Source organism: Mixophyes fleayi, chromosome 1 (genome assembly GCF_038048845.1).
Source record: "Mixophyes fleayi isolate aMixFle1 chromosome 1, aMixFle1.hap1, whole genome shotgun sequence".
Classification (NCBI taxonomy): domain Eukaryota; kingdom Metazoa; phylum Chordata; class Amphibia; order Anura; family Limnodynastidae; genus Mixophyes; species Mixophyes fleayi.
The window spans coordinates 414462503-414489625 of record NC_134402.1 but is presented as its reverse complement, the minus strand read 5'-3'; the positions used below and the strand labels follow the sequence as shown (position 1 = coordinate 414489625).

General features: G+C 42.1%; 1 protein-coding gene across 1 annotated transcript in view; it reads left to right on the top strand.

The window, feature by feature from the left end:
- SHISAL2B (shisa like 2B) overlaps positions 1 to 27123 on the top strand; it is a 118564-nt gene that overhangs the window by 69419 nt on the left and 22022 nt on the right. The window contains exon 2 of the mRNA XM_075193546.1: positions 3849 to 4006. Coding sequence (XP_075049647.1) covers positions 3849 to 4006 — 158 coding nt within the window. The remainder of the gene's footprint in view (positions 1 to 3848; positions 4007 to 27123) is intronic.

Sequence of the window (27123 nt, the reverse complement as noted above, 5' to 3'; positions counted from 1 at the left end):
AAACCTTGAATGAAGCATCTGTAGTAGTTTGCAAACCCTAAAAAGCGTTGGATTGCTCTGAGGGTAGTTGGCTGGGGCCAACGTAGTACAGCGTTCACCTTCTCCGGATCCATCTTTAGACCTACTCCGGACACAATATATCCCAAGAATAGAATCTGGGATAACTCAAAGAAACATTTCTCTAACTTGCAGAATAATGAGTTTCTCCGGAGTCTGGAAAGGACCTCTGCCACATGTTGATGATGAGTGGGCAGATCCTGAGAGAAAATTAATATGTCATCCAGGTAGACGACGACACAAACATACAACAAGTCCTGGAAGATCTCATTCACGAATCCCTGGAAGACAGCTGGGGCCTTACACAACCCGAAGGGCATAACTAGATATTCATAGTGTCCATCCCTGGTGTTAAAAGCTGTCTTCCATTCGTCTCCGGACTTGATGCGGATTAAGTTATAAGCGCATCGGAGATCAAGTTTGGTGAGTATCCGGGCTCCCTTAATGCGGTCAAAGAGCTCGGTAATTAGCAGAATAGCGTACCGATTTTTAATGGTAATGGCATTAAGTCCACGATAATTTATACAGGGTCGTAATGACCCATCTTTCTTCTTAACAAAAAAGAACCCCGCTCCAGCGGGAGAAGTGGAAGGTCGAATAAAACCACGATGGAGATTCTCCTTGATATAATCAGATGTTGCTTGGGTCACTGGTAGCGAGAGAGGATACACACGACCCCTAGGAGGGTTCTTGCCAGGTTGTAAATTCCACGTCCGATGGGGCGGAAGGCGTTCAGACTGGATTTTATCGAACACATCCGCATAGGAAGCATACTGTGGAGGAAGACCCAGCGGACAGGGTATAATAGAAGCTTGATTTATTTTGAGTGGAACAACTTGAGACAGACATCTATGACGACAATCCGGACCCCAGGAAGTGACTTGAGGAGTGTTCCAGTCAATCTGATGATCTTTGCAAAGATGGAAGCCTGACTGACCTGGACTGCTGCTTTACAGTAACTGTGTTTTATCCAATGATTGACACTCTCTGTTTGCAATTATATCCAATTCCAAGGTATGAAGACTTTTTTTGCAGGCTCTACAGAAGATCATTTGGAAGCAGATGATTTTTCACGAATAAATCTCCACTATTTCCATCACCATTACTTTTGATTAGGGCTTAATTTATAGATAGGAGAAATACAATGAAGGATGCTAAACAGCTGACCGATATGATATTAATCGAACAGTTCCTTATCATCAAGCTATCCAGATGTATGTACTGCTTGTTTCATGTAATTAACTGTTCCTGTGACTAAAGCCAAAGTAGCGTGATCATTTTCAAAATTGAAATTATCAAAAAATTTCTTCAGAGCTCTATGGGTCAGGAAAAGCTGAGTGCTTTGGCACTATTGTCTAAAGAAAATGACAGAGCCCACAAAATAGACTTCAGCATAAGTATTGGTGAATTTGTTTCAAAGAAGTTTGAGAAAGAAATTTCTTTATTCTTAAGTCTATGTGTGTTATGATTCCTAGCGATTTCTGGAAGCAGCAACAGAAGTATAATAAACCAAATGTCTTTATTCAGGCAGAATACATAAACAAGGATTCAGTTCATGGGATATGCAGATTTCCAGGTAGCAGTGTAAACAGGTATAACTCAAATCCACAGATATGAACAGGTGAGATCAATGGCAGGAAAATCCACAGAGCAACAGGTACCAAGTAATGACAGATACAGTTTAATAGCAAGGACAAGTATAATGAGTTACCCTAGTTCAGGAGGCACAAGGCTGTTCAGGGAAGCAGACAAACTGAGTCCAGTGACCAAGCAGAAATCAGGGTAAGCAGACTCCAATAGCTAGGCAGAGGTCAGGGTCACAAGCGAATAAGCATAGTCCAGTAATCAAGCCGAGGTCAGGACAACAGGCAAACAAACAGGGTCCAGGAATCAGGCAGAGGGTCACAACAGGAGGTCAAACAGCAGCTAAGCAAAACTGGAACAGGGATTAACAGGAGATAAGCAGCAGCCAGGTAAAAACAATGAACTGCACAGAGCACAGATTGAGAAAGGTATTTGAAGCTGTGAGACAGGAGCAGTTCTAATCAGGTATCAGGCATTTAGATAACTCTTACAGGTATGGTGAAAAGTTCAGGAACAGAACAACAGCACCTCTGGTGGATTAAAAGTACTGCTGCCACATACAAAATACAGGCAATGTGTTGCTGGTTGTCACTATGCATAAACTTTTTTTATGTTCTCTATAAATATTTTATGCATTTTCCTAATAAATAATTGCATTTACTGTTGTCTGCTTTGCATTATAAAAACAGCCTAATATTTTTTTTACAAGGGTCCTATTCCAATGAGTTTCCATTCCCTAGAGCCGCAACAATCTGCTGTATGGCACTGCAACTAGTCCTTAGGGTATATTTACTAAACTGGGGGTTTATAAAAGTAGAGATGTTGCCTATAGCAACCAATCAGATTCTAGTTATCATTTATTTTGTACAGTCCACAAAATGACTTCTAGAATCTGATTGATTGCTATAGGCAATATCTCCACTTTTTCAAACCCGCAGTTTAATAAATATACCCCCTGGACTTTACATTGGGTTTTACACTAATGTGAGTTTTTATGTTTTAGAAAGAAAAAGTATTTTGTAACTGAAGATGGAGTTTTTTGTATTGCAAAAATATTTGGTCAATTACCAAACATGTGTTAAAGGCAAATCACTAATCCACACATATTTTATGTAGGTGTTAACGGTTTTACACTATGTATGTATACTTTTCTTGCACGTCTGCCGGAGGTGAATCACCTAGAAGTTGAAAGCACCAATTCTAACCCCCTGGGGTTATTTGCTTTCTATTATCAACAGTAAATCAATTATTTTCTGCTGGCAATATGTTTGTACAGTTATTAAATACAGTATAATAATGTTTACAGCATTTAATGTATATGCAATGGGGATAGGTACATTAGGTGTGTGGTTAATGGTGTTGCACGTTGAGGGCCTGATTTGGAGATGGATGTACAAATTAAATTAGACCCTAATTGTCAATCTTTATGCTGCACAGGCTATTATGTTCTGTTGATTTGTTTGTTTGTCTGACTGTCTGTCTTCAGGTGTTGAATAAACAGGCTCTACACACTTGCTCAAATATTTTCTATTTTAAACTATTTTACAGTAGTACACATGACTATATCAATGATTATAAAACACACTGATTATAAAGCATATTCAATGTGATGGGACAGCACGGTGGCTAAGTGGTTAGCACTTCTGCCTTACAGCAATGGGGTCATGAGTTCAATTCCCGACCATGGCCTCATCTGTGACGATTATGTATGTTCTCCCCCTGTTTGCGTGGGTTTCCTCCCACACTCCAAAAAACATACTGGTGGGTTAATTGGCTGCTAACAAATGACCCTAGTGTGTGTGTGTGTGTTAGGGAATTTAGACTGTAAGCCCCAATGGGGCAGAGACTGATGTGAGTGAGTTCTCTGTACAGCGCTGTGGAATTAGTGGCGCTATATAAATAAATGGTAATAATAATAATAATGACTGTTCATAGTGGAACAAGCCTTTTTGAGTGCTAAATAAATGTTCTTGAGAATGCAGCCAAGTGCTTAGAAATAGTGACATCACCGAGTTATGAAGCAAGTAATGTCAGTACTACTTGGTAAATGGATTGGACTTATATTTGTTCATCCCAGCCAATGGCTGCTTTCCCTGTGTGAAGGCAACAGGTACATTGCAAGTACTAATTTGTTCTTCACTTCACATACAATTACAGTGATCTCACCTGCTTCAAAGTAATCTAATATCTTATGTTTTCTTTTCCAGTATAGGAGCTCTGATTGGACTTGCGATCGCAGCATTGGTGTTATTAGCATTTGTTGTCAGTGTGTGTGTACTGTGCTATTTGTTTCTATACACAAAGCCACAGAGAATAGAAACTGGTTTGAAGCTACAGAATTTTGGATCTTCATCTTCACATAAAGGTAAGCTCAAAATGGGAATATACAATTGTATTACAAAACTTGAAATGCAATGCCTGAATCAGTTTGTGATGTCTATCTACTTGTCGATGGAACTAAATGGTTTTGAATTGAACATTGATTGAACTCAATCTCAGCTGCCTTACTGATTATAATGACAGGGTAAAAAATTATACTCATGTAATTTTCTCTTTCCTTGACCCTAATGTCAGGATACCATAAGCTTTGGACTGCTCCCTTCCCCTCTAAAATAGGTAGAGGATAATACAATATTCCTATGAAATAATTAAAGCTTGTTCCTGCTAAGTCTTGTGCTGACATCCAGACTAATGGAAAAAAGTACATTTCTTTCCATCACACCCTCCAACAGCACACCATTTTAAATAAATAAATAAAGGGGGTGAGTAATTGCAAATGTCCTAATCCGTAGTCTGTGTGTCTAGCCTGTAATGTCTTATGGTCTGTATGAATATTACAACATGTGGCTGCCTAACATATTTCCTTGGAGGAAACAATCCTATCTATATCTCTAGTGGAATTGTGCTTTGACAGTTGTCATTAAAGTGGTTACTGCCATACTGAGCCACCATTCTGTGGGCCCTATCTGTGTGGAGTTTGTATATTCTCCCCATAGTTGGGTTGGTTTTCTTTGGGTGTTTTGCTTTTCTCCAAAATACTGATAGGTTAGCTCGCTTCTGACAAAATTGACAGTAGTGTGTGTGTGTTAGGGAATTTAGATTGTAAGCTCCATTGGGGCAGGTACTATGTGAATGATTACATATATGAATGATTACCTATTATATGTATAGTACTATGTAATATGATTGGAGCTATATAAATAAACAATAACTATGGATATTTGATAACTATATGTGTACCAGTTGACATGCAGGTCTAGCTATGCAAGGACGAACTGTCCCAGTGAACACACCTCAGCCCAGGGCAGCAAGATGCTTTTCTGATGTGTCTTGCGCTCTGGTGCTGGAATCTGAAACTGTCTCTGCCCCAGTGCTAAGGATTTGGGGTCAATGCTAGTATGGTTTCCAAGGTCTGGTTACCAAGAGTAAGGGCTTCCAGGACAACAATAACATGGTTTCAGAAGCTGGATGAAAAATAGCTGGGAAGAAATCCAGTACAATGAACTGTCCTGATTCAAACCCAGGTGTGCGAGGCAAGGTACATTGTCTCTATGGGTTTTGCATCAAGGGACTACCCTTTTATCTCTTTTCTCCTGCCAGACCTTACTGCATATGACTGGTAATACCAGGTATAATGACTTTTGTTGCATTCAGGATGAAAAGTAGTACTACAGGTTTATGCTGGCATGATGAATTCACATTATATGAACTAAGTGTTGAGAAAGTGAATGTGGCTACCAGGTCTGGGACATATGTTGACTTGTCCCTGTAAAACCTTGTGACCCACTATAGTCGATAACCTAGTCTTTACCTTCCCTTTATGTCAACCAGCCTATAAGGGACAATGGCACTACTTCAGCACATTACAGATAACCATGTCTGTCGGACATAAGCCACCTCGACAGGTCCAAGACCATACTTTTTTTTGTGTGACTGTGATATGTGTCTAAGGTTTAATGGATGTAATATTCCTTTTAAACTGTTATATTTTTCATTTTACAATAGTAGACTGTAAATCCTAGATTGCCCTAGACACATGCCTTGAGTTAGTTAATTCTTCTACTTTATTTCTTTAGAATTGTACTAGTTTGTGCAGGAATTAATTGATAATTACATTATGGGGCAGGTAATAGTAAAAAACCATAACGATCATCTTCTACACCAGTGGGATGTATATTCACTAGATTAAAATTGCTTCAACGAGTGGCAACAGGAAACACATCATCCAGTGCTACAAAAATTGGTTTACAGATAAATTCTTGTAAACAAAACAAAGGTGAGTCAGTAGCAGATTATTTTGAGAGTGTGAAAGAACTCTTTGTTAGATACTTGGGAATTGAAGACCCGATGAATGAGGCCTCTCAGGCTATATTTGCAGCTTTTATGAATGATCTTTTACCACCTTTCCAGCCCCAGTTTAAAGCTGCTGATGTGGGCTGGCAAGAGATGAGTGTTAATGAATTATAACAAATTCTCACAGCTACCCTGTTAATATAATGATTGACCTAACTAAACCCTTGTTAAGGTTAGCACAATACATAACCTCTTGCATCTAAGCAGAAATATTACATCAGTCATACATTTTTTATTAAATCAGGGAGTTATTGTTTCCCATAACTTACCTATCTTTCCAATTAAGAAGCCAGGTAAGGACAAATACATGTTTGTCCAGGACCTTAGAGCAATCAATAATGTTGTCTTATACATGTTTTCCCAGCAGTGTTCAATTAAGTGACCATTCTTTCCAATATTCCACCTAAAACTAAATATTTTAAAGATACGGACTTCTGTTCTGCTTTGTTTTATACTCCTATTCACCCTGATAGGTAGTTTAATTTTTTATTGACATACAAGGGTCAACAATACTCCTGGATGTTCCTGAACTATTGCCTTGGGAAGAAAACTGAAAAAACATTTTGCAGCCTTAAACAGGAATTTTCTCCAAACCTAGGATTGCCAAATTGAATTAAGCCTTTTCACAAAAACATAGGGATACACATCATACTATAGCTTACTAGAACACACTGCTTGGTTCTGAAGCACAAGCTTTCCCTCTTGCATTAAAGCTGTAGGTATTTATTTACCCCCTTGTGTACTCAGTGCAGGTGGTAGAGCTTATAGCCCTGACACATTCCAGTATATTTTTGAAAGTCAACATAGTTAATATCTGTGATATGCCTTTGTGTTCTCCATGGCTATATTACGGCTTACTGGTTTCTGACATGCGCTTTTAGAACTGATTGTAGAGGTCTTCGCCTATAGCAGCCGCCTTTCTGGTAGAGTTAGTTGCACTCACAGGTACTCAGAAGCCCCAGCACTTAACTCTAGTGTAGTAAAAGCTTATATGCAGTCACTGTAGCACGGTGGTAAGAGGCAGAGGAACCAGTGACACAGCACATGGAAACCAGGGTCAGGCCAGAGGTCATGGGTCAGAAGCAAGCAGGGTAGTCACGGACACGCCAAAAGGTCAGGGCTGGCAGCAAGCAGAGGAAATCCAGGAAACAAGCCAAGAGTCACAACAGGAGTCAATCAAAATTGGCAGAGTATCCACAGGAAACAGGAGCAGGCCAGAAAATGTGTGGCATAAACGCTAAAACTGGAAGGGAGGCTAAGCCCTCCCTGTCTTAAATACCGAACAGGATCAATCAGGGGGCAGAGCGTCAGCTTCCTTAAACAGCTGCAGCAGGCTGTTAGTTAAATCATAATCGCTGCGTGCCCCAGCTGTCAGGCTAATGGCTGGAACGCAGCGGCTGCAGGAAGAGAAGAGCATCCCAGTAGCCCAGGCAATGCCTGGGATGCTGCAGGCAGAAGAAGCATCCTGGTTGCGAGGGGAACAGCCAGGATGTGGTCAGCAACAAATCCAGCCGAGCTGTCATAGCTAGCGTGATGGCTCACAACAGTAACCCTCCCCACCTGGAGAAGGGGTTGAGGAATCCTGGTTTCCTAGGAAATAGTTTGAAAAATTCTTGGATGCGCCTGTTAGCATGCAAATGCTGCCAGGGGATCCAAGATTGTTCCTAGGAGCCGAACCCCTTCTAATGAACCAAAAAGTGAACTTGACCTTAGACACTCTTAGAATCAAGAATTTTTTCAACCATGAACACTTGACATCCATTAACCTTAACAGGATAAGGTCTGTGTGGACGATGAGGTCTGAACTTGCTGGATGAGGTAACAGGCTAAAGAAGCAAATAATTGAAGGTGTTAGGAATTCTTAAAGACCGAGAAAGCTTCAGTCTGAAGTTAACAGGATTGACCTGTTTTAAAATGATGAACAATCCAATGAACCTAGGCCCGAATTTCCTGCAGGGCTGCTGGAGTTTGATGTTCCCGGGCAGAGAGATATACTGTATCACCCACCTTGAAGAGGCAACCTTTGCGGTCGAGAAAGAGTAGAATGAACCTTCTTCCATATGAGACGGGAGGCAGTATGGTGTATTTCAGGAGGACCAGAGGGAACGAGAGAAGGTAGGGAGTTGGCCCTGGGATGAAAACCAAGGTTGCAAAAGAATGGAGATATGCGGGTGGATGAGTGACAAGCATTATTGAATGGAAACTCTGCCAAAAGTAGCAATGCAGCCCAGTTATCATGGTACTTGAAAGGTATATAACAGTAGAAAATGCTCAAGGGATTGGCTGACCCTCTTTGTCTGCCGGCTGGACTGTGGATGATATGTTGAAAAGAAGCTGATATTAATTCCAAGCAGAGCACAGAAGGAAATGCAGAATAATGCAACAAACTGGAAGCCAGGATCAGAGACAATATCTACCAGAATAACATAAAGGCAAAAGACATGCTGAGTAAATAGAGATGCCACAGTTTGAGAATTAGGCAGGGGATTAAGTGTGGATTAAGTGTGACCATGGCTTCACAGGAACCAATAAGGGCATGAATTGACCAGAGGGACAATGTCTGGGTGACTTGTTCCTAGCACATTCCTCACAGGAGAATACAAAATCCCTGACGTCCGCAGACAAGGAAATCCACCATACAGTACAGGAAAGAATCTCAATGGTCTTGATACCAGGATGTCCAGATGTTTTGCTAACATGAGATTCAGAAAGAACTGTCCTTCTTAAATGATCTACAACAAATAATTTGTCCGCAGGGTGACCAGAGATGCCAGGTTCTGAAGTTGGTCGAGAGTTGATCCCAGATCTTGAGCCAGCCCAGTGTGGATGGATAAGGCAGGAATAATAGGAAGAGGTTCAGTGGCAGGATGGTGATGGGTGAGGAAGCTACGAGACCGGGCATCGGCTTTGATGTTCTTTGACCCAGGTCTTAAGGAGATGAGAAACCTAAAGCGAGCAAAAAATAGAGCCCAGTGTGCTAGCCTGGAAATTAGCCTTTTGGCAGACTAGATGTATAAAAGGTTCTTATGATCGGTGAGAAAAGAAATTACATAAGCAGTCACTTCCATCCAGTGTCACTACTCTTGACTAGCCCATTTAATAGCCAGAAGTTTCCAATTGCCAAAACCATAGTTAGATTCTGTAGGAGAGAATTTGCGGGATAGAAAAACACATAGATGCAATCTATGGTCACAAACTCAAGCTGAAGGCCCAGGAATGTGACCATATTGGCTTCAAACTCCCATTTTTCAAGTTTTGCAAAGAGGTGATCCTCACAAAGTTTAAGGAGTACCTCCCTGACATGAAGGTGATGTTGAGCCATAGAGTAGAAAAAAATCTGGATAGCGTGGCTGATCGTATCAGGCTTTGGACAGCTTTGGAAACAACAGGACTACTTTAAATATGGAGGCTTACAAATTAAAATATGGACTTTAGTAGATAACCACTAGACACTATCAAGTTACTCTCTGAGATACCTATCATTAAATGCACAGCTCACACCTCTGTTACTAGCGATGTCTCATAAGGAAATGCTTTGGCAGACAATTCTGCTAAGACAGTGGTTATTTCTAGGGTTTTGCGACCTAAAACACATACTCTGTTTGCAATACAGCCCAATTCTCCTATGACCACTATGGGGATCTTGCTACACTCCAAAGCAAAGCCCCCGAGCTTGAAAAGGCTATATGGAGAGTCTTCTGGCTGTACCCTGTAAACTGACAACCTTTGGAAATCACCAGCAGGCCACCTAGTGACTCCAAAGGTTTTGTTCCCAAAACTTATTCACATTAGTCCCAGAGGAAATCATTCCTCCTTTGGCACACATGTGCCATCACATGGAGTACATGAGCAAGCTACAATTGACCAGAGGGTTAAAAGGTAGATTAATATAAGAAATCGGTATGCTATAAAGGAAAGTAAAACATTGCAAAATGTGGCAAAAAGTATTTAAGGGTCAAAAACATGTTGGTCATATTAAATATTTTTTACACCTCGAAACTTAGAAAAATTGAATGGGAGTGATTCATCACATAAATAATATCAGCTTTCCAAATATTAGACCTTGTTTGCTGAAATCTCTAAAACCTTATCTGATCTTTGTGAACCACAAACAAACGAGTTGATGCATAATAAAGATTTATTATGTAAATCCCATAGATTCTATTGGAAAATAATCTTGTAAATTAGCAGAATTCCTGCAAGGAACTATCAATAAATAAATTTCAAATGAATCTACTGTTAAGGAAGAAAGATCTCTTGTATAGATTTCAAAATAAGTAATCCATATTTAAGTGAAATTCACTAATGGATCATTAAGTTTTACATGTGTTTTAATTTATGTTTTAATGATTTTTCTTTTAACAAAGAGTGGTTGTCACCAAATTGATGCCATAATTTATCTACAGCTGTAATTAGCACAATTTATTTCCTTCGTTAAAATTAATTCATTCTACATTATTTTAAGGATGTTCTGTCTCTTAAGTTTACAACTCTTTAAAACTGTTACAAATCTGTTCCACAAACTAGGTCCTTGCAAATCCAGCCATGGATGCAGACATATGTTGAAAACATTAAACTGTTTATTGCAGTCCAGGGGGTAAATGAATCAAGCTGCAATTTTGAAAATCCAGCGATTTTCCCAGGAGAGTTGAAACTCGCTGATGTATAAACCTGAGAATTGATGTAAAATCGCCAGAGATGTGTTTCTGTCAAAAACGCTATTTAAAAAATCGCAACAGATCGAAGTCCCAACTGTTTGCCACTCTAGCTATACAAGTCTCAAATGTATTAAGCTGCGGGTTTGCTTTAAAAAATCGCTAGGTACAACACGCTGCATCCTAGCTGCGTGATTAGTAAACACATCACTGTTACACTGCCTGTCTATAGAGCCACGGCTGTCAAATGTTAAAAAATAGTTAAATGTTGAAAAAAAAAATGCATGGGGTTCCCCCAGGCGATCACTATTAACCCTAGTGCTGCCAGCCTACTGCTGGCTACGTGAAAATCGGGGGGAAAAATTGCGTGTAGTCACCCGATTTTCAAGCAACCATCAGTAGGCAAACCAGCCACGCTGGTTGGCACTATAGAAGGGGGGACGCTGTGAGCTGTATTCTATTCATTGGCATCGTTTCATTCATTAAATTTGTGTGGATTTAATGAGGGTGTGGTGGCTTTTTAACATTTTTCTTGTGGAACTACAGGTCTCAGCCAGCCATAGGTGTCAGGCCATGTCGGAAATTGTTGTTCTCCAAGAACCAGCATGACCTGGCTGCCATGAGTATACTGGTGCTTGTAGTTATACAAGCATCAGCTGGCATGGGTAGTTCCACAAAACAAAATTACATCTGTTTTTTTAACTCTAATGGCCGTCATTACCCTACACCCACCATCCAGGGGTGTAGTAAGAGCCCTAGTGCTTTCAGTACTTGGCTGGTTATTACTAGAGGGAAGACCTACATGTTTTTTTTTTTGCAGACCCCACTCCCTAGGGAATCCAGCCCAGCACTGAACAGCGTGGAGTTGCTATGTCATTATGGCAGGGGGACCCCTGCTGCATTTCCCCACGACCTCCCTCGTTCCATCCGTCTTTCTCCTACTCTGTGCTCCTTCAAACGTGCACTCAAAACTCACCTCTTCCTCAAAGCCTACCAACCATCTACTTAACCCCCATCTCATCCCTTGCTCGTCCTCCATTCTTTCCTCTTGCCTCAACTGGCTCCTCTTGTGCCTGGTCTGTTTACCCTCCCTTAGGATGTAAACTCGTATGAGCAGGGCCCCCTCCCCTCCTGTCTCCATACCTGTTCTTCTGCTCCGTCTTTACTGCATATGACTAGCCGGAGTTTCTGAAGTATTGGTACTTTTTGTTCATTGTTCTGTATGGTTTCACCCTGTATAGTCTACTGTTAGTACTGTGTGCGGCGCTGCGGATACCTTGTGGCGCCTAACAAATAAATGATAATAATAATAATAATATAGTGCCACCCATTCCGGCTGGTTTGCCTAGTGCTGGTTGCTTGAAAATTGGGGGGACCCCCCACAAATTGTCCCCAATTTTCACACAACCAGCAGTAGGCTGGCAGCACTAGGGTTAATAGTGCTCGGACGTGGGACCACACATTTTTTTTCAACATTTAACTATTTTTTGACAGCCACCGGGACCTGCGGTTCTATAGACAGGCCAGTGTAACAGTGATGTGTTTACTAATCACGCAGCTAGGGCGCAGTGTGTTGTCTATTGCATTTTTAACCTAAAGACGGGAGAGTTAGCTAAACATGGGACAGTTTTAAATCCCAACAAATTGTGAGAGATGACCAGCGATTTTTAAGGTCAGATTAAAAAAAACGTAGCTTAATACATTTCGCGACTTGGGGACTAAAATCGTGGGTTATCACCTGCGATTTGTCGCGATTTTCAATAAATGAAAAAATCAGAGCTTGACACATTTACCCCCAGGAGAAGTAATGTGAGCACAGACCAGGTCAGTGAATAAACAGACTTCTAGGTATTGCAAAATAGCAAGAATAATGTAGATATCAAGTTTATCTTCAGGAGAAGATACGGGTGAGTGGCAAATGCTTTACAGAGAAGCAGGAACTGGCTAAGCAAAGATATCCACAGAAACAGAGAAAAGCAAGGCAGTAGTCCAAAGGTAGCCAAACATAAATAGGCACAGAAACATTAATGACCAGCAAAGAGTACTGGTAGAGGCAGGCATAAATAGGAGACACTCATGTGCAAATGATTAACTAGCTAACTAGCTGCAGCTAGTTAACCCCTGGTAGTGGGACGAGATGACAGAATAGCAGCACCTCTGGTGGTACACAGGTACTGTAGGGTAAATACAATAATAAGGTCCAGTATAGTCCCCAAGGCAGGAGCTGCTGGGGTGCAGCAGCATCCTAAGGCAGATCCTAACAAATACCACTGTTCTTTTCCCATCTACCAATGAAGTAAGAATACATGTTAGAGTTGTTTAGGAAGAGATGTTTCTGAATTCCACTTATTAAGACCTGACAAGCCACAAAAATGTTGCACACGTGCTGCCCGTTTATTTGCGCAACAGCACCTAGTTGCTTGTCTTGTGTATTTCAAGGTGCTCGTCCCCTTTATGATCTTTAGAAATACCTTAGTAAAATCAATCTGCTCATAGATCTGCAGGTTGGCAGACAATCTGGAAAATGTGCATGATGGAAACTGGAAAAATGTCACCCCAAAGTCCAACCTACTAACACTTTAGGACCAACCCCTTCTCTAATTTGAACATTTTTGTTTTTTTGTCTCCTAAAATACTGCTCAGTTTAACATCAGCAATTGTATTTAATTAGTAGTGCAAGCTGATATCGGGACTCTCTTAATTACAAAATATTTTTTATGTACTCTCTCTGTATTGAAATCTCAAAGTTACACAAAATTACTTAAAGACAGTAAAAGTGTAAACATTGTGATTAGAATACAATAGTTTAAAAAAGTAGATGGGGAAAGAGGAGGGGGGATAGGAAAGGGGGGGGGTCGATACTTTCAATATCTTCAGGGAATTTTACATATTTGCCAGGGAGGATGTGACAAAATTATTGGTTCCAATCTTTTCCAGTTATTACAATTTTCAACTCGCAGCTAGAGAAGTATCTATCATTGATAGGCACTACTGACAGTAAGATTTGTAATTATAAGTTTCCTTGTACTCCAACCTCTAGAGCCATGAGTTAAAAAACTCAGGGCGGTGATCATTAGAGGATAACAATATTGTCTATATCCATAGCACACAAGGATTACTGCCTTTGCAGCACTGTTTAAGTGTCAAAGAATTTTAATTTGGAGATTGGAATATCTGTCAAATTAAGCAGCTAGAACTCTGGTCTCTTGAGAACCTCTCAATCCTCTTTAATGCTGATCACTCCTTGCCAGTATTTGGTAATAGCCGGATACTCCTACCAAATATGACTGAGGATTCCCACATCTGAGTTTTCAATTCCCTGTAATATGCTGCACAGTGCTTCCAGAACAGTCATGAAGGCATGCCAGGCACCCCATAGAGGTGTGCAGGAAAATCTGTGATGTCCGGGCACTGTAGTACCCAGGAATGTGTGCAGTCGGACATCACTGTGATGCCTGGGGGCTCATCTCAGAGAATTTAATTCACCCTGTAGAGTGACAGCTATTTGATTTGATTTTATATCACACTGCCTGCTACATGCAGGAAAACAAAGGGGGTCTTTTAAAAAGAGCAAACATGAAAACCGGCAGCACAATATTGTTGTTACGGGGTGACAAATTAATTTGCATGCAATATCCTATAGGAGAGGTTGGTCAGGTAAGGGGTGTTTCTTGTTAAGTGCAGATTAGGTGCACTGAAGTGGAAAAACCATTTCTTTATGTGGGGTATAATTATGTAAATGAGACACTGTAAATGCATTAGTAGGGGCTTTCCCTGCTTTACAGGATGACACACATCCTTTTGCGCTCTGGAATTCTCTATTATCTATACTTTTAAGGGGATTCATTTTGTACTTTCCAGGGGCGTCTGTGGGAAAGCTTATTTGTAGGTGCACTTCAACCGATATCATAAAAATATACAAATACACAAAGGTGAGACATGTAATAAAACAGTTCTGATGTCCCCTCACGCTCATGATTAATTTTAGCCATAAATGAGGCTAAGAATAGCAGCAAATGAGGAGAAGATATAAAACTTTACATTATTGAATTGGTACTTTTTCCGCTATGTGTATTTTCAGGTGCAGCCTTCAATCTGCAAAGCTAGATATAGATTAATTTTAATTAGGGATGTGCACCGGCGACTTTTGAGGTCTCGTGTTTTGTGTTTTGGATCCGGATTTTCATTATTTTTGGGGTTCGGATTTGTCTCGCAAAACACTTGACGAAAGGTCTCGGTTCGGATTTAAGGTTTTGGATTCGGATTTTTTTTGGAAAAAACATAAAAAGTTTAAAAATCAAGTTTTTGGGCTTATTTTCACTCCTATGCTATTAGTAACCTCAATAACATTCAATAACAAGCATTTCCACTAATTTACAGTGTATTCTGAACACCTCACAATATAGTTATTAGTCCAAAACGTTGCAAAGAGGTATCTTTCTGGACTGCGTAGAGGAGTGGGTCACCACAATATATATAATAAGAAAACCATCAACTTGTATGATTCGCACCAATAAATGTACCTGGACTGCGTAGAGGAGTGGGTCACCACAATATATATTAAAAACCCTGAACTTGTATGATTCGCACCAATAAATGTACCTGGACTGCGTAGAGGAGTGGGTCACCACAATACATATTAAAAACCCTGAACTTGTATGATTCGCACCAATAAATGTACCTGGACTGCGTAGAGGAGTGGGTCACCACAATATATATTAAAAACCCTGAACTTTTATGATTCGCACCAATAAATGTATCTGGACTGCGTAGAGGAGTGGGTCACCACAATATATATAATAAGAAAACCATCAACTTGTATGATTCGCACCAATAAATGTACCTGGACTGCGTAGAGGAGTGGGTCACCACAATATATATTAAAAACTAGGGATGTGCACCGGCGACTTTTGAGGTCTCGTGTTTTGTGTTTTGGATCCGGATTTTCGTTATTTTTGGGGTTCGGATTTGTCTCGCAAAACACTTGACGAAAGGTCTCGGTTCGGATTTAAGGTTTTGGATTCGGATTTTTTTTGAAAAAAACATAAAAAGTTTAAAAATCAAGTTTTTGGGCTTATTTTCACTCCTAGGCTATTATTAACCTCAATAACATTCAATAACAAGCATTTCCACTAATTTACAGTGTATTCTGAACACCTCACAATATAGTTATTAGTCCAAAACGTTGCAACAAGGTATCTTTCTGGACTGCGTAGAGGAGTGGGTCACCACAATATATATTAAAAACCCTGAACTTTTATGATTCGCACCAATAAATGTACCTGGACTGCGTAGAGGAGTGGGTCACCACAATATATATTAAAAACCCTGAACTTTTATGAATCGCACCAATAAATGTACCTGGACTGCGTAGAGGAGTGGGTCACCACAATATATATTAAAAACCCTGAACTTTTATGATTCGCACCAATAAATGTACCTGGACTGCGTAGAGGAGTGGGTCACCACAATATATATAATAAGAAAACCATCAACTTGTTTGATTCGCACCAATAAATGTACCTGGACTGCGTAGAGGAGTGGGTCACCACAATATATTAAAAACCCTGAACTTTTATGAATCGCACCAATAAATGTACCTGGACTGCGTAGAGGAGTGGGTCACCACAATATATATTAAAAACCCTGAACTTTTATGATTCGCACCAATAAATGTACCTGGACTGCCTAGAGGAGTGGGTCACCACAATATATATTAAAAACCCTGAACTTTTATGAATCGCACCAATAAATGTACCTGGACTGCGTAGAGGAGTGGGTCACCACAATATATATAATAAGAAAACCATCAACTTGTTTGATTCGCACCAATAAATGTACCTGGACTGCGTAGAGGAGTGGGTCACCACAATATATTAAAAACCCTGAACTTTTATGAATCGCACCAATAAATGTACCTGGACTGCCTAGAGCAGTGGGCACTGGGCACCACAATAAAATATATAAAAAACCTTCAACAGGTCTGCATTACACTACACATACGGCTGCTCCTCCATCCTCGTGTCAGAATTCCACCAAACAAGTATCTGGACTGCGTAGTGGGGTGGCCCCGGTACCCAATTTGATACCGGGGCCACAATAAAATAAATACACCCTCCACGTGTCAGAATTCCACCAAACAAGTATCTGGACTGCGTAGTGGGGTGGCCCGGTACCCAATTTGATACCGGGGCCACAATAAAATAAATACACCCTCCACGTGTCAGAATTCAACCAAACAAGTATCTGGACTGCGTAGTGGGGTGGCCCCGGTACCCAATTTGATACCGGGGCCACATGGTACAGACAATTCAACATTGAGATCCCATCAAGTATGTTAAAGACAGACAGGGTCCAAGTGTTATTGGTTGACTTTGTAAACCAAAAAACTGTCCCTGTTGCACATAGTCGTGCAATGAAGACTGACTTTTTCATTTAAAGGCACCATCTTTCAAGTGTAGTGTTTGTAAGTCTAAGTCATATTATACTTTTGGTAAAATTGGTTTATTTTGTTCCTCTTTATGGTAACTACTAATAGAATTAAAGTATTAAATAGAAGCGGCAGTTCCTCTTTATGGTAATTAGTAATAGAATTAAAGTATTAAATAGAATTAAAGTATGAAATAGAATTAAAGTATTAAATAGAATTAAAGTATGAAATAGAATTAAAGTATTAAATAGAATTAAAGTATGAAATAGAGTGGTATAGAGTTGTAGTGTGGTATAGATAGAGTGGTCCCCACAACACAATAATAAAACCCTCAACTGGTCTAAATTCCACCAAACAAGTATCTGGACTGCGTAGTGTGGTGGCCCCGGTACACAATTTGGTACTGAGGCCACAATATAATTAAAAAATTGGGCATCAACTGTCACCGTTGTTTAATATCTGATACACCTAAATATGGACTGCACAGTGGAGTGGCCCCGGTAGTAAATTTGGTGCCGGGGCCACAATACCTCCTCCAACTTCCAAGTGTAGTGTTTATAAAGACAGACAGCGTCGAAGTGTTATTAGTTGACTTTCTTAACCCTAAAATTGTCCCTGTTGCAAATATTCGTGCAATGGACAGTTACTTTTTTATTGAAAGACTCAAGCTTTCAAGTGTAGTGTTTATAAAATATAAACAACAATACAGTAGTTTTAGAGCACGTCAATACCTCTTGTTTTAAATTATGACACGGCATTTTACTTTTGGTTTAATTTCTTGATTTTTTTAAAAATTGGTTTTACTTTTTGAACATGGCAAACGACTGTTGATTGGTCATATAATGCAAAAAAAAAAGTTCCAAGATGGAATTGTCCTTGGGCCCTCACACCCACCCTTATGTTGTTGAAATAGGACATGCACACTTTAACAAACCAATCATTTCAGCGACAGGGCCTACCAAACAACTTTGGCTGAAATGATTGGTTTGTTTGGGCCCCCACACCAAAAAAGCTATTCATCTCTCCCTGTACAGACTAAACGAGCTCTACTGAGGCAAGATGTCGTCCTCATCCTCAACCTCTGATTCCTCTCCCCCTACAGTGTGTACTTCCTCCTCATCACACATTATCAATTCGTCCCCGCTGGACTCCACAACCACAGGTCCCTCTGTAGTATCTGGAGGGCAGTGCTGTACTTCATTGAGGAATTGATTATTCATTTTTATAAACATCATTTTTTCAACGTTGTGAGGAAGCAACCTCCTTCGCCGCTCACTGACCAGGTTCCCCGCTGCACTAAAAACTCTTTCCGAGTACACACTGGAGGGGGGACAACTCAGGTAAAATAGAGCCAGTTTGTACAGGGGCTTCCAAACTGCCTTTTTTTCCTGCCAGTAACAATATGGACTGTCTGACATGTCTACTTGGATGGTGTCAGCAAAGTAATCATCCACAATTTTTTCTATTGTGACAGCATCCAATGCAGCGAGAGTAGACATGTCTGCAATGGTTGGCAGGTCCTTCAGTCCGGACCAGATGTTATCAGCATCCCCGCCAGTGCCTCTTTTGGGAAAACTGAGCTTTTTCCTCGCAGCCATAGATGTGGAAGAAAATGAGGGTGGAGCTGTTGGCATGTCACGGTCCTCTTCAGAGGACAATCTCCTGACCAGCAGGTCTTTGCACCGCTGTAGACTTGTGTCCGCCGGAAACAGAGACACAACATACGCTTTAAACCGAGGATCGAGCACGGTGGCCAGAATGTATTCCTCTGACTTTAAAAGAGTGACCACCCTCGGATCCTGGCAAAGCGTACGAAGGGCTACATCCACAAGAGCTACATGCTTGGTGTAATCGCAATGGCTTACCAGCTCCTCCCTCACTTTCTCCAGCTGCTTCTGCAACAGCCTGATCAGGGTAATGACCTTACTCAAGCTGGCAGTGTCGGAACTGACTTCTCGTGTGGCAAGTTCAAATGGCTGCAGAACCTTGCACAACACGGAAATCAATCTCCACTGCGCTTGACTGAGGCGCATCCCCACTCCTTTGCCTATGTCGTAGGTGGCTGTGTAGGCCTGAATGGCCTTTTGCTGCTCCTCCATCCTCTGCAGCATATAGAGGGTGGAGTTCCAGCGCGTCACAACCTCTTGTTTGAGGTGATGGCAGGGCAGGTTCATGTTTTTTTGATGTGCCTCTAGTCTGCGGTAGGCACTGGCTGAATGCCGAAAGTGTCCAGCAATTTTGCGCGCCACCGCAAGCATCTCCTGCACACTCCTGTCACTCTTGAGGTAATGCTGCACCACCAAATTAATGGTGTGGGCAAAACATGGGACGTGCTGGAAATTGCCCATATTTAATGCCCGCACAATGTTACTGGCATTGTCTGACACCACAAATCCCCATGAGAGTCTAAGTGGGGTAAGCCACTGGGAGATAATTTCCCTCATTTTCTCTAATATGTTGTCAGCGTTGTGCCTCTTATTAAAGCCTGTAAAACACAATGTTGCCTGCCTTTGCATGAGCAGCCATTTTGTAGATGCTGCTACTGATGCAGCTGTTGCTGTTGCTGCGGAAGGGGATGCATCTACCCAGTGGGCTGTCACAGTCATATAGTCCTTCGTTTGCCCAGAACCACTTGTCCACATGTCCGTGGTTAAGTGGACAGTGGGTACAACCGCATTTTTAAGAGCACTGAGGACACTTGATCGTACTTCTCTGTACATTTTTGGTATCGCCTGCCTAGTGAAGTGGAATCTCGAGGGGATTTGGTACCGGGGACACAATACCTCCATCAACCCTCTAAATCCCACTCCACTGATGGCGGACACCGGGCGCACGTCTAACACCAACATTGCAGTTACAGCCGCAGTTATACGCTTTGCAATAGGGTGACTACTATCGTATTTTGTGGTCATGGCAAACGACTGTTGGACGGTCAATTGTTTTGTGAAAGACTTAGCGGTCTTATGACTTCCCCTCTGGGAAGATGACCGACTAACAGCAGCAACAGCAGCAGTGGCAGTAGTAGGCGTACCGCTGCAGGATTCCTCGGATGAATCCCGTATTGAGGAGGACTCAGTCTGGCTGCTGACTTGGGCTGCAGGACTGAATCTGATGGAGATTGTGGAGGAAGTTGACGAGGAGGGTGTTGCTGGTGTGTATCCAACTGCACCACGGGATTTAGGTGTCCCTGTACCGATGAGGGTCCTAGCCCCAGTTCCTGAACTAACCACTGAACTATGAAGGTTATTCAGGTGACGTATAAGGGAGGATGTTCCTAGGTGGGTAAGATCCTTACCCCTGCTTATTTGAGCTTTACATAAGCTACATATGGCCATACATTGGTTGTCTGGATTTGGATAAAAATAACTCCAGACCGAAGAGGTGCATTTTTTGGTCTTCTGACCAGGCATGACGATGGGCTTTTTCATCCCATGGACATCAGCTGTTTCCCCCCCTGGTGCCTCATTTACAATAACCACATCACCATCCTCATCATCAAGTTCCTCCACAGCGCCAGCTACATCATCAATAGCCTCCTCCCGAGCCACCTCTTCCCGTACAGTGATGGGAAGGTCAGGCTTGACAACCACCAACATCCTTGGACTCGCCTTGTGGATTTGTGATAATTTCTCTTTAGAAGGCAGAGTTGTTTGCTGTTTTGTTGCTGACAGCATAACTCTCTTCAATTTTTTGTAGGGGGGGGAGGAGGAGGAGGGCTAAGATCCGTGGGTGAAGCTGAACCACTAGTCATGAACACGGGCCAGGGCCTAAGCCGTTCCTTGCCACTCCGTGTCGTAAATGGCATATTGGCAACTTTACGTTTCTCCTCAGATGATTTTAAGTTTCTCTTTTTGCTACTTTTTCTTAACTTGGGCTTTTTGGATTTTACATGCCCGGTACTACGAGATTGGGCATCGGGCTTGGAAGACGACGTTGATGGCATTTCATCGTCTATGTCATGACTAGTGGCAGCAGCTTCAGCATTAGGAGGAAGTGGGTCTTGATCTTTCCCTACTTTATCCTCCAAATTTTTGGTCTCCATTATATGTAGCACAAGATACTGCAGAATGTGTGAACTTGGTAATATTGCAGTACCAATGGACTTATACTGCTGTATTGGTTTTGCAAATTTGGTTATAATTATTATATATTTTTTTTTTTTTAAATTTTTTTTTTTTTTTTACTTTTTTTTTATTTTTAAAAAACTTGGGAATAGTGGGGAAATAACTATGCCCTTAGAAGCACAGAGCACAGGACACAGCACCACTGGACTGAACAGGACACGGCACAGGACCCAGCAGCACTACGGAACTCAGCAGGACAGAGCACAGGACACAGCACCACTGGACTGATACTGCAGAATGTGTGAACTTTGTAATATTGCAGTACCAATGGACTTATACTGCTGGATTGGTTTTGCAAATTTGGTTATAATTATTATATTTTTTATTTATTTTTTAAATTTTTTATTTTTTTTTACTTTTTTTTTATTTTTTAAAAACTTGGGAATAATGGGGAAATAACTATGCCCTTAGAAGCACAGAGCACAGGACACAGCACCACTGGACTGAACAGGACACGGCACAGGACCCAGCAGCACTACGGAACTCAGCAGGACAGAGCACAGGACACAGCACCACTGGACTGATACTGCAGAATGTGTAAACTTTGTAATATTGCAGTACCACTGGACTTTTACTGCTGAATGTGTGAACTTGGTAATATTGCAGTACCAATGGGCTTATACTGCAGGATTGGTTGTGCAAATTTTGTGGTAATTAAAAAAAATTAAAGTAGTTTTTGGTATTTTTTTAAAAAACTTTTTTTTATTTTTTTAAACACAGGGGAATATTGGTGAAATAACTATGCCCTTAGAAGCACAGAGCACAGGACACAGTACCACTGGACTGAACAGGACACAGCACAGGACCCAGCAGCACCACTGACCTCAGAAGGACAGAGCACAGCACACAGCACCACTGGACTGATACTGCAGAACACAGCACAGCACAGCACAGCACAGAACTAAACAGCACAGCACAGAACTAAACAGCACAGCACGAGATCTACCAGGACAGAGGACCACCTAACACACCCTCCCTCTACCCTGATCAATGCCCGAGTGAAGATGGCGGCGACTAGCGGGGAATTTATAGGATCCGAGTATCGCGAGATCCGACAACGGGATTATGAGTCAGAGCCTCAGTTTCACATTTGAATTTGGCGCCAATACCCGGATCTGTCTCGGATCCGACTCGGATCCGCAACGTTCGGGTGGGCTCGGATTTCATAAATCCGAGTGCGCTCATCCCTATTAAAAACCCTGAACTTGTATGATTCGCACCAATAAATGTACCTGGACTGCGTAGAGGAGTGGGTCACCACAATATATATTAAAAACCCTGAACTTGTATGATTCGCACCAATAAATGTACCTGGACTGCGTAGAGGAGTGGGTCACCACAATATATATTAAAAACCCTGAACTTTTATGATTCGCACCAATAAATGTATCTGGACTGCGTAGAGGAGTGGGCACTGGGCACCACAATAAAATATATGAAAAACCTTCAACAGGTCTGCATTACACTGCACATACGGCTGCTCCTCCATCCTCTCCATCATATACATGTTGGAGTTTTAGCGTGTGACAACCTCTTGTTTTTGATAATGTCAGTGCATTTTGAATATTTTTCAATTTGCCCCACACCACTGAATGTACTTTATCTATGATACGCATCTATCTATCTTGACTGCGTAGTGTGGTGGCCCCGGTACACAATTTGGTACCGAGGCCACAATATAATTAAAAAACCCTCCACGGGTCAGAATTCCACCAAAAAAGGGTATGGACTGCGTAGTGTGGTGGCCCCGGTACACAATTTGGTACCGAGGCCACAATATAATTAAAAAATTCTGCATCAACTGTCACCGTTGTTTAATATCTGATACACCTAAATATGGACTGCACAGTGGAGTGGCCCCGGTAGTAAATTTGGTGCCGGGGCCACAATACCTCCTCCAACTTCCAAGTGTAGTGTTTATAAAGACAGACAGCATCGAAGTGTTATTAGTTGACTTTCTTAACCCTAAAATTGTCCCTGTTGCAAATATTCGTGCAATGGACAGTTACTTTTTTATTGAAAGACTCAAGCTTTCAAGTGTAGTGTTTATAAAATATAAACAACAATACAGTCGTTTTAGAGCACGTCAATACCTCTTGTTTTAAATTATGACAGGGCATTTTACTTTTGGTTTAATTTCTTGAATTTGTTTAAATTTGGTTTTACTTTTTGAACATGGCAAACGACTGTTGATTGGTCATATAATGCAAAAAAAAAGTTCCAAGATGGAATTGTCCTTGGGCCCTCACACCCACCCTTATGTTGTTGAAATAGGACATGCACACTTTAACAAACCAATCATTTCAGCGACAGGGCCTACCAAGCAACTTTGGCTGAAATGATTGGTTTGTTTGGGCCCCCACACCAAAAAAGCTATTCATCTCTCCCTGTACAGACTAAACGGGCTCTACTGAGGCAAGATGTCATCCTCATCCTCAACCTCTGATTCCTCTCCCCCTACAGTGTGTACTTCCTCCTCATCACACATTATCAATTCGTCCCCGCTGGACTCCACAACCACAGGTCCCTCTGTAGTATCTGGAGGGCAGTGCTGTACTTCATTGAGGAATTGATTATTCATTTTTATAAACATCATTTTTTCAACGTTGTGAGGAAGCAACCTCCTTCGCCGCTCACTGACCAGGTTCCCCGCTGCACTAAAAACTCTTTCCGAGTACACACTGGAGGGGGGACAACTCAGGTAAAATAGAGCCAGTTTGTACAGGGGCTTCCAAACTGCCTTTTTTTCCTGCCAGTAACAATATGGACTGTCTGACATGTCTACTTGGATGGTGTCAGCAAAGTAATCATCCACAATTTTTTCTATTGTGACAGCATCCAATGCAGCGAGAGTAGACATGTCTGCAATGGTTGGCAGGTCCTTCAGTCCGGACCAGATGTTATCAGCATCCCCGCCAGTGCCTCTTTTGGGAAAACTGAGCTTTTTCCTCGCAGCCATAGATGTGGAAGAAAATGAGGGTGGAGCTGTTGGCATGTCACGGTCCTCTTCAGAGGACAATCTCCTGACCAGCAGGTCTTTGCACCGCTGTAGACTTGTGTCCGCCGGAAACAGAGACACAACATACGCTTTAAACCGAGGATCGAGCACGGTGGCCAGAATGTATTCCTCTGACTTTAAAATAGTGACCACCCTCGGATCCTGGCAAAGCGTACGAAGGGCTTCATCCACAAGAGCTACATGCTTTGTTGGATCGCAATGGTTTACCAGCTCCTCCCTCACTTTCTCCAGCTGCTTCTGCAACAGCCTGATCAGGGGAATGACCTGACTCAAGCTGGCAGTGTCGGAACTGACTTCTCGTGTGGCAAGTTCAAACGGCTGGAGAACCTTGCACAACACGGAAATCAGTCTCCACTGCGCTTGACTCAGGCGCATCCCCACTCCTTTGCTTATGTCGTACGTGGCTGTGTAGGCCTGAATGGCCTTTTGCTGCTCCTCCATCCTCTGCAGCATATAGAGGGTGGAGTTCCAGCGCGTCACAACCTCTTGTTTGAGGTGATGGCAGGGCAGGTTCATGTTTTTTTGATGTGCCTCTAGTCTGCGGTAGGCACTGGCTGAATGCCGAAAGTGTCCAGCAATTTTGCGCGCCACCGCAAGCATCTCCTGCACACTCCTGTCACTCTTGAGGTAATGCTGCACCACCAAATTAATGGTGTGGGCAAAACATGGGACGTGCTGGAAATTGCCCATATTTAATGCCCGCACAATGTTACTGGCATTGTCTGACACCACAAATCCCCATGAGAGTCTAAGTGGGGTAAGCCACTGGGAGATAATTTCCCTCATTTTCTCTAATATGTTGTCAGCGTTGTGCCTCTTATTAAAGCCTGTAAAACACAATGTTGCCTGCCTTTGCATGAGCAGCCATTTTGTAGATGCTGCTACTGATGCAGCTGTTGCTGTTGCTGCGGAAGGGGATGCATCTACCCAGTGGGCTGTCACAGTCATATAGTCCTTCGTTTGCCCAGAACCACTTGTCCACATGTCCGTGGTTAAGTGGACAGTGGGTACAACCGCATTTTTAAGAGCACTGAGGACACTTGATCGTACTTCTCTGTACATTTTTGGTATCGCCTGCCTAGTGAAGTGGAATCTCGAGGGGATTTGGTACCGGGGACACAATGCCTCCATCAACCCTCTAAATCCCACTCCACTGATGGCGGACACCGGGCGCACGTCTAACACCAACATTGCAGTTACAGCCGCAGTTATACGCTTTGCAATAGGGTGACTACTATCGTATTTTGTGGTCATGGCAAACGACTGTTGGACGGTCAATTGTTTTGTGAAAGACTTAGCGGTCTTACGACTTCCCCTCTGGGAAGATGACCGACTAACAGCAGCAACAGCAGCAGTGGCAGTAGTAGGCGTACCGCTGCAGGATTCCTCGGATGAATCCCGTATTGAGGAGGACTCAGTCTGGCTGCTGACTTGGGCTGCAGGACTGAATCTGATGGAGATTGTGGAGGAAGTTGACGAGGAGGGTGTTGCTGGTGTGTATCCAACTGCACCACGGGATTTAGGTGTCCCTGTACCGATGAGGGTCCTAGCCCCAGTTCCTGAAATAACCACTGAACTATGAAGGTTATTCAGGTGACGTATAAGGGAGGATGTTCCTAGGTGGGCAAGATCCTTACCCCTGCTTATTTGAGCTTTACATAAGCTACATATGGCCATACATTGGTTGTCTGGATTTGGATAAAAATAACTCCAGACCGAAGAGGTGCATTTTTTGGTCTTCTGACCAGGCATGACGATGGGCTTTTTCATCCCATGGACATCAGCTGTTTCCCCCCCTGGTGCCTCATTTACAATAACCACATCACCATCCTCATCATCAAGTTCCTCCACAGCGCCAGCTACATCATCAATAGCCTCCTCCCGAGCCACCTCTTCCCGTACAGTGATGGGAAGGTCAGGCTTGACAACCACCAACATCCTTGGACTCGCCTTGTGGATTTGTGATAATTTCTCTTTAGAAGGCAGAGTTGTTTGCTGTTTTGTTGCTGACAGCATAACTCTCTTCAATTTTTTGTAGGGGGGGGAGGAGGAGGAGGGCTAAGATCCGTGGGTGAAGCTGAACCACTAGTCATGAACACGGGCCAGGGCCTAAGCCGTTCCTTGCCACTCCGTGTCGTAAATGGCATATTGGCAACTTTACGTTTCTCCTCAGATGATTTTAAGTTTCTCTTTTTGCTACTTTTTCTTAACTTGGGCTTTTTGGATTTTACATGCCCGGTACTACGAGATTGGGCATCGGGCTTGGAAGACGACGTTGATGGCATTTCATCGTCTATGTCATGACTAGTGGCAGCAGCTTCAGCATTAGGAGGAAGTGGGTCTTGATCTTTCCCTACTTTATCCTCCAAATTTTTGGTCTCCATTATATGTAGCACAAGATACTGCAGAATGTGTGAACCAATGGACTTATACTGCTGGATTGGTTTTGCAAATTTGGTTATAATTATATATATTTTTTTTAATTTTTAATTTTTTATTTTTTTTTACTTTTTTTTTATTTTTTAAAAACTTGGGAATAATGGGGAAATAACTATGCCCTTAGAAGCACAGAGCACAGGACACAGCACCACTGGACTGAACAGGACACGGCACAGGACCCAGCAGCACTACGGAACTCAGCAGGACAGAGCACAGGACACAGCACCACTGGACTGATACTGCAGAATGTGTGAACTTTGTAATATTGCAGAACCAATGGACTTATACTGCTGGATTGGTTTTGCAAATTTGGTTATAATTATATATATTTTTTTTAATTTTTAATTTTTTATTTTTTTTTACTTTTTTTTTATTTTTTAAAAACTTGGGAATAATGGGGAAATAACTATGCCCTTAGAAGCACAGAGCACAGGACACAGCACCACTGGACTGAACAGGACA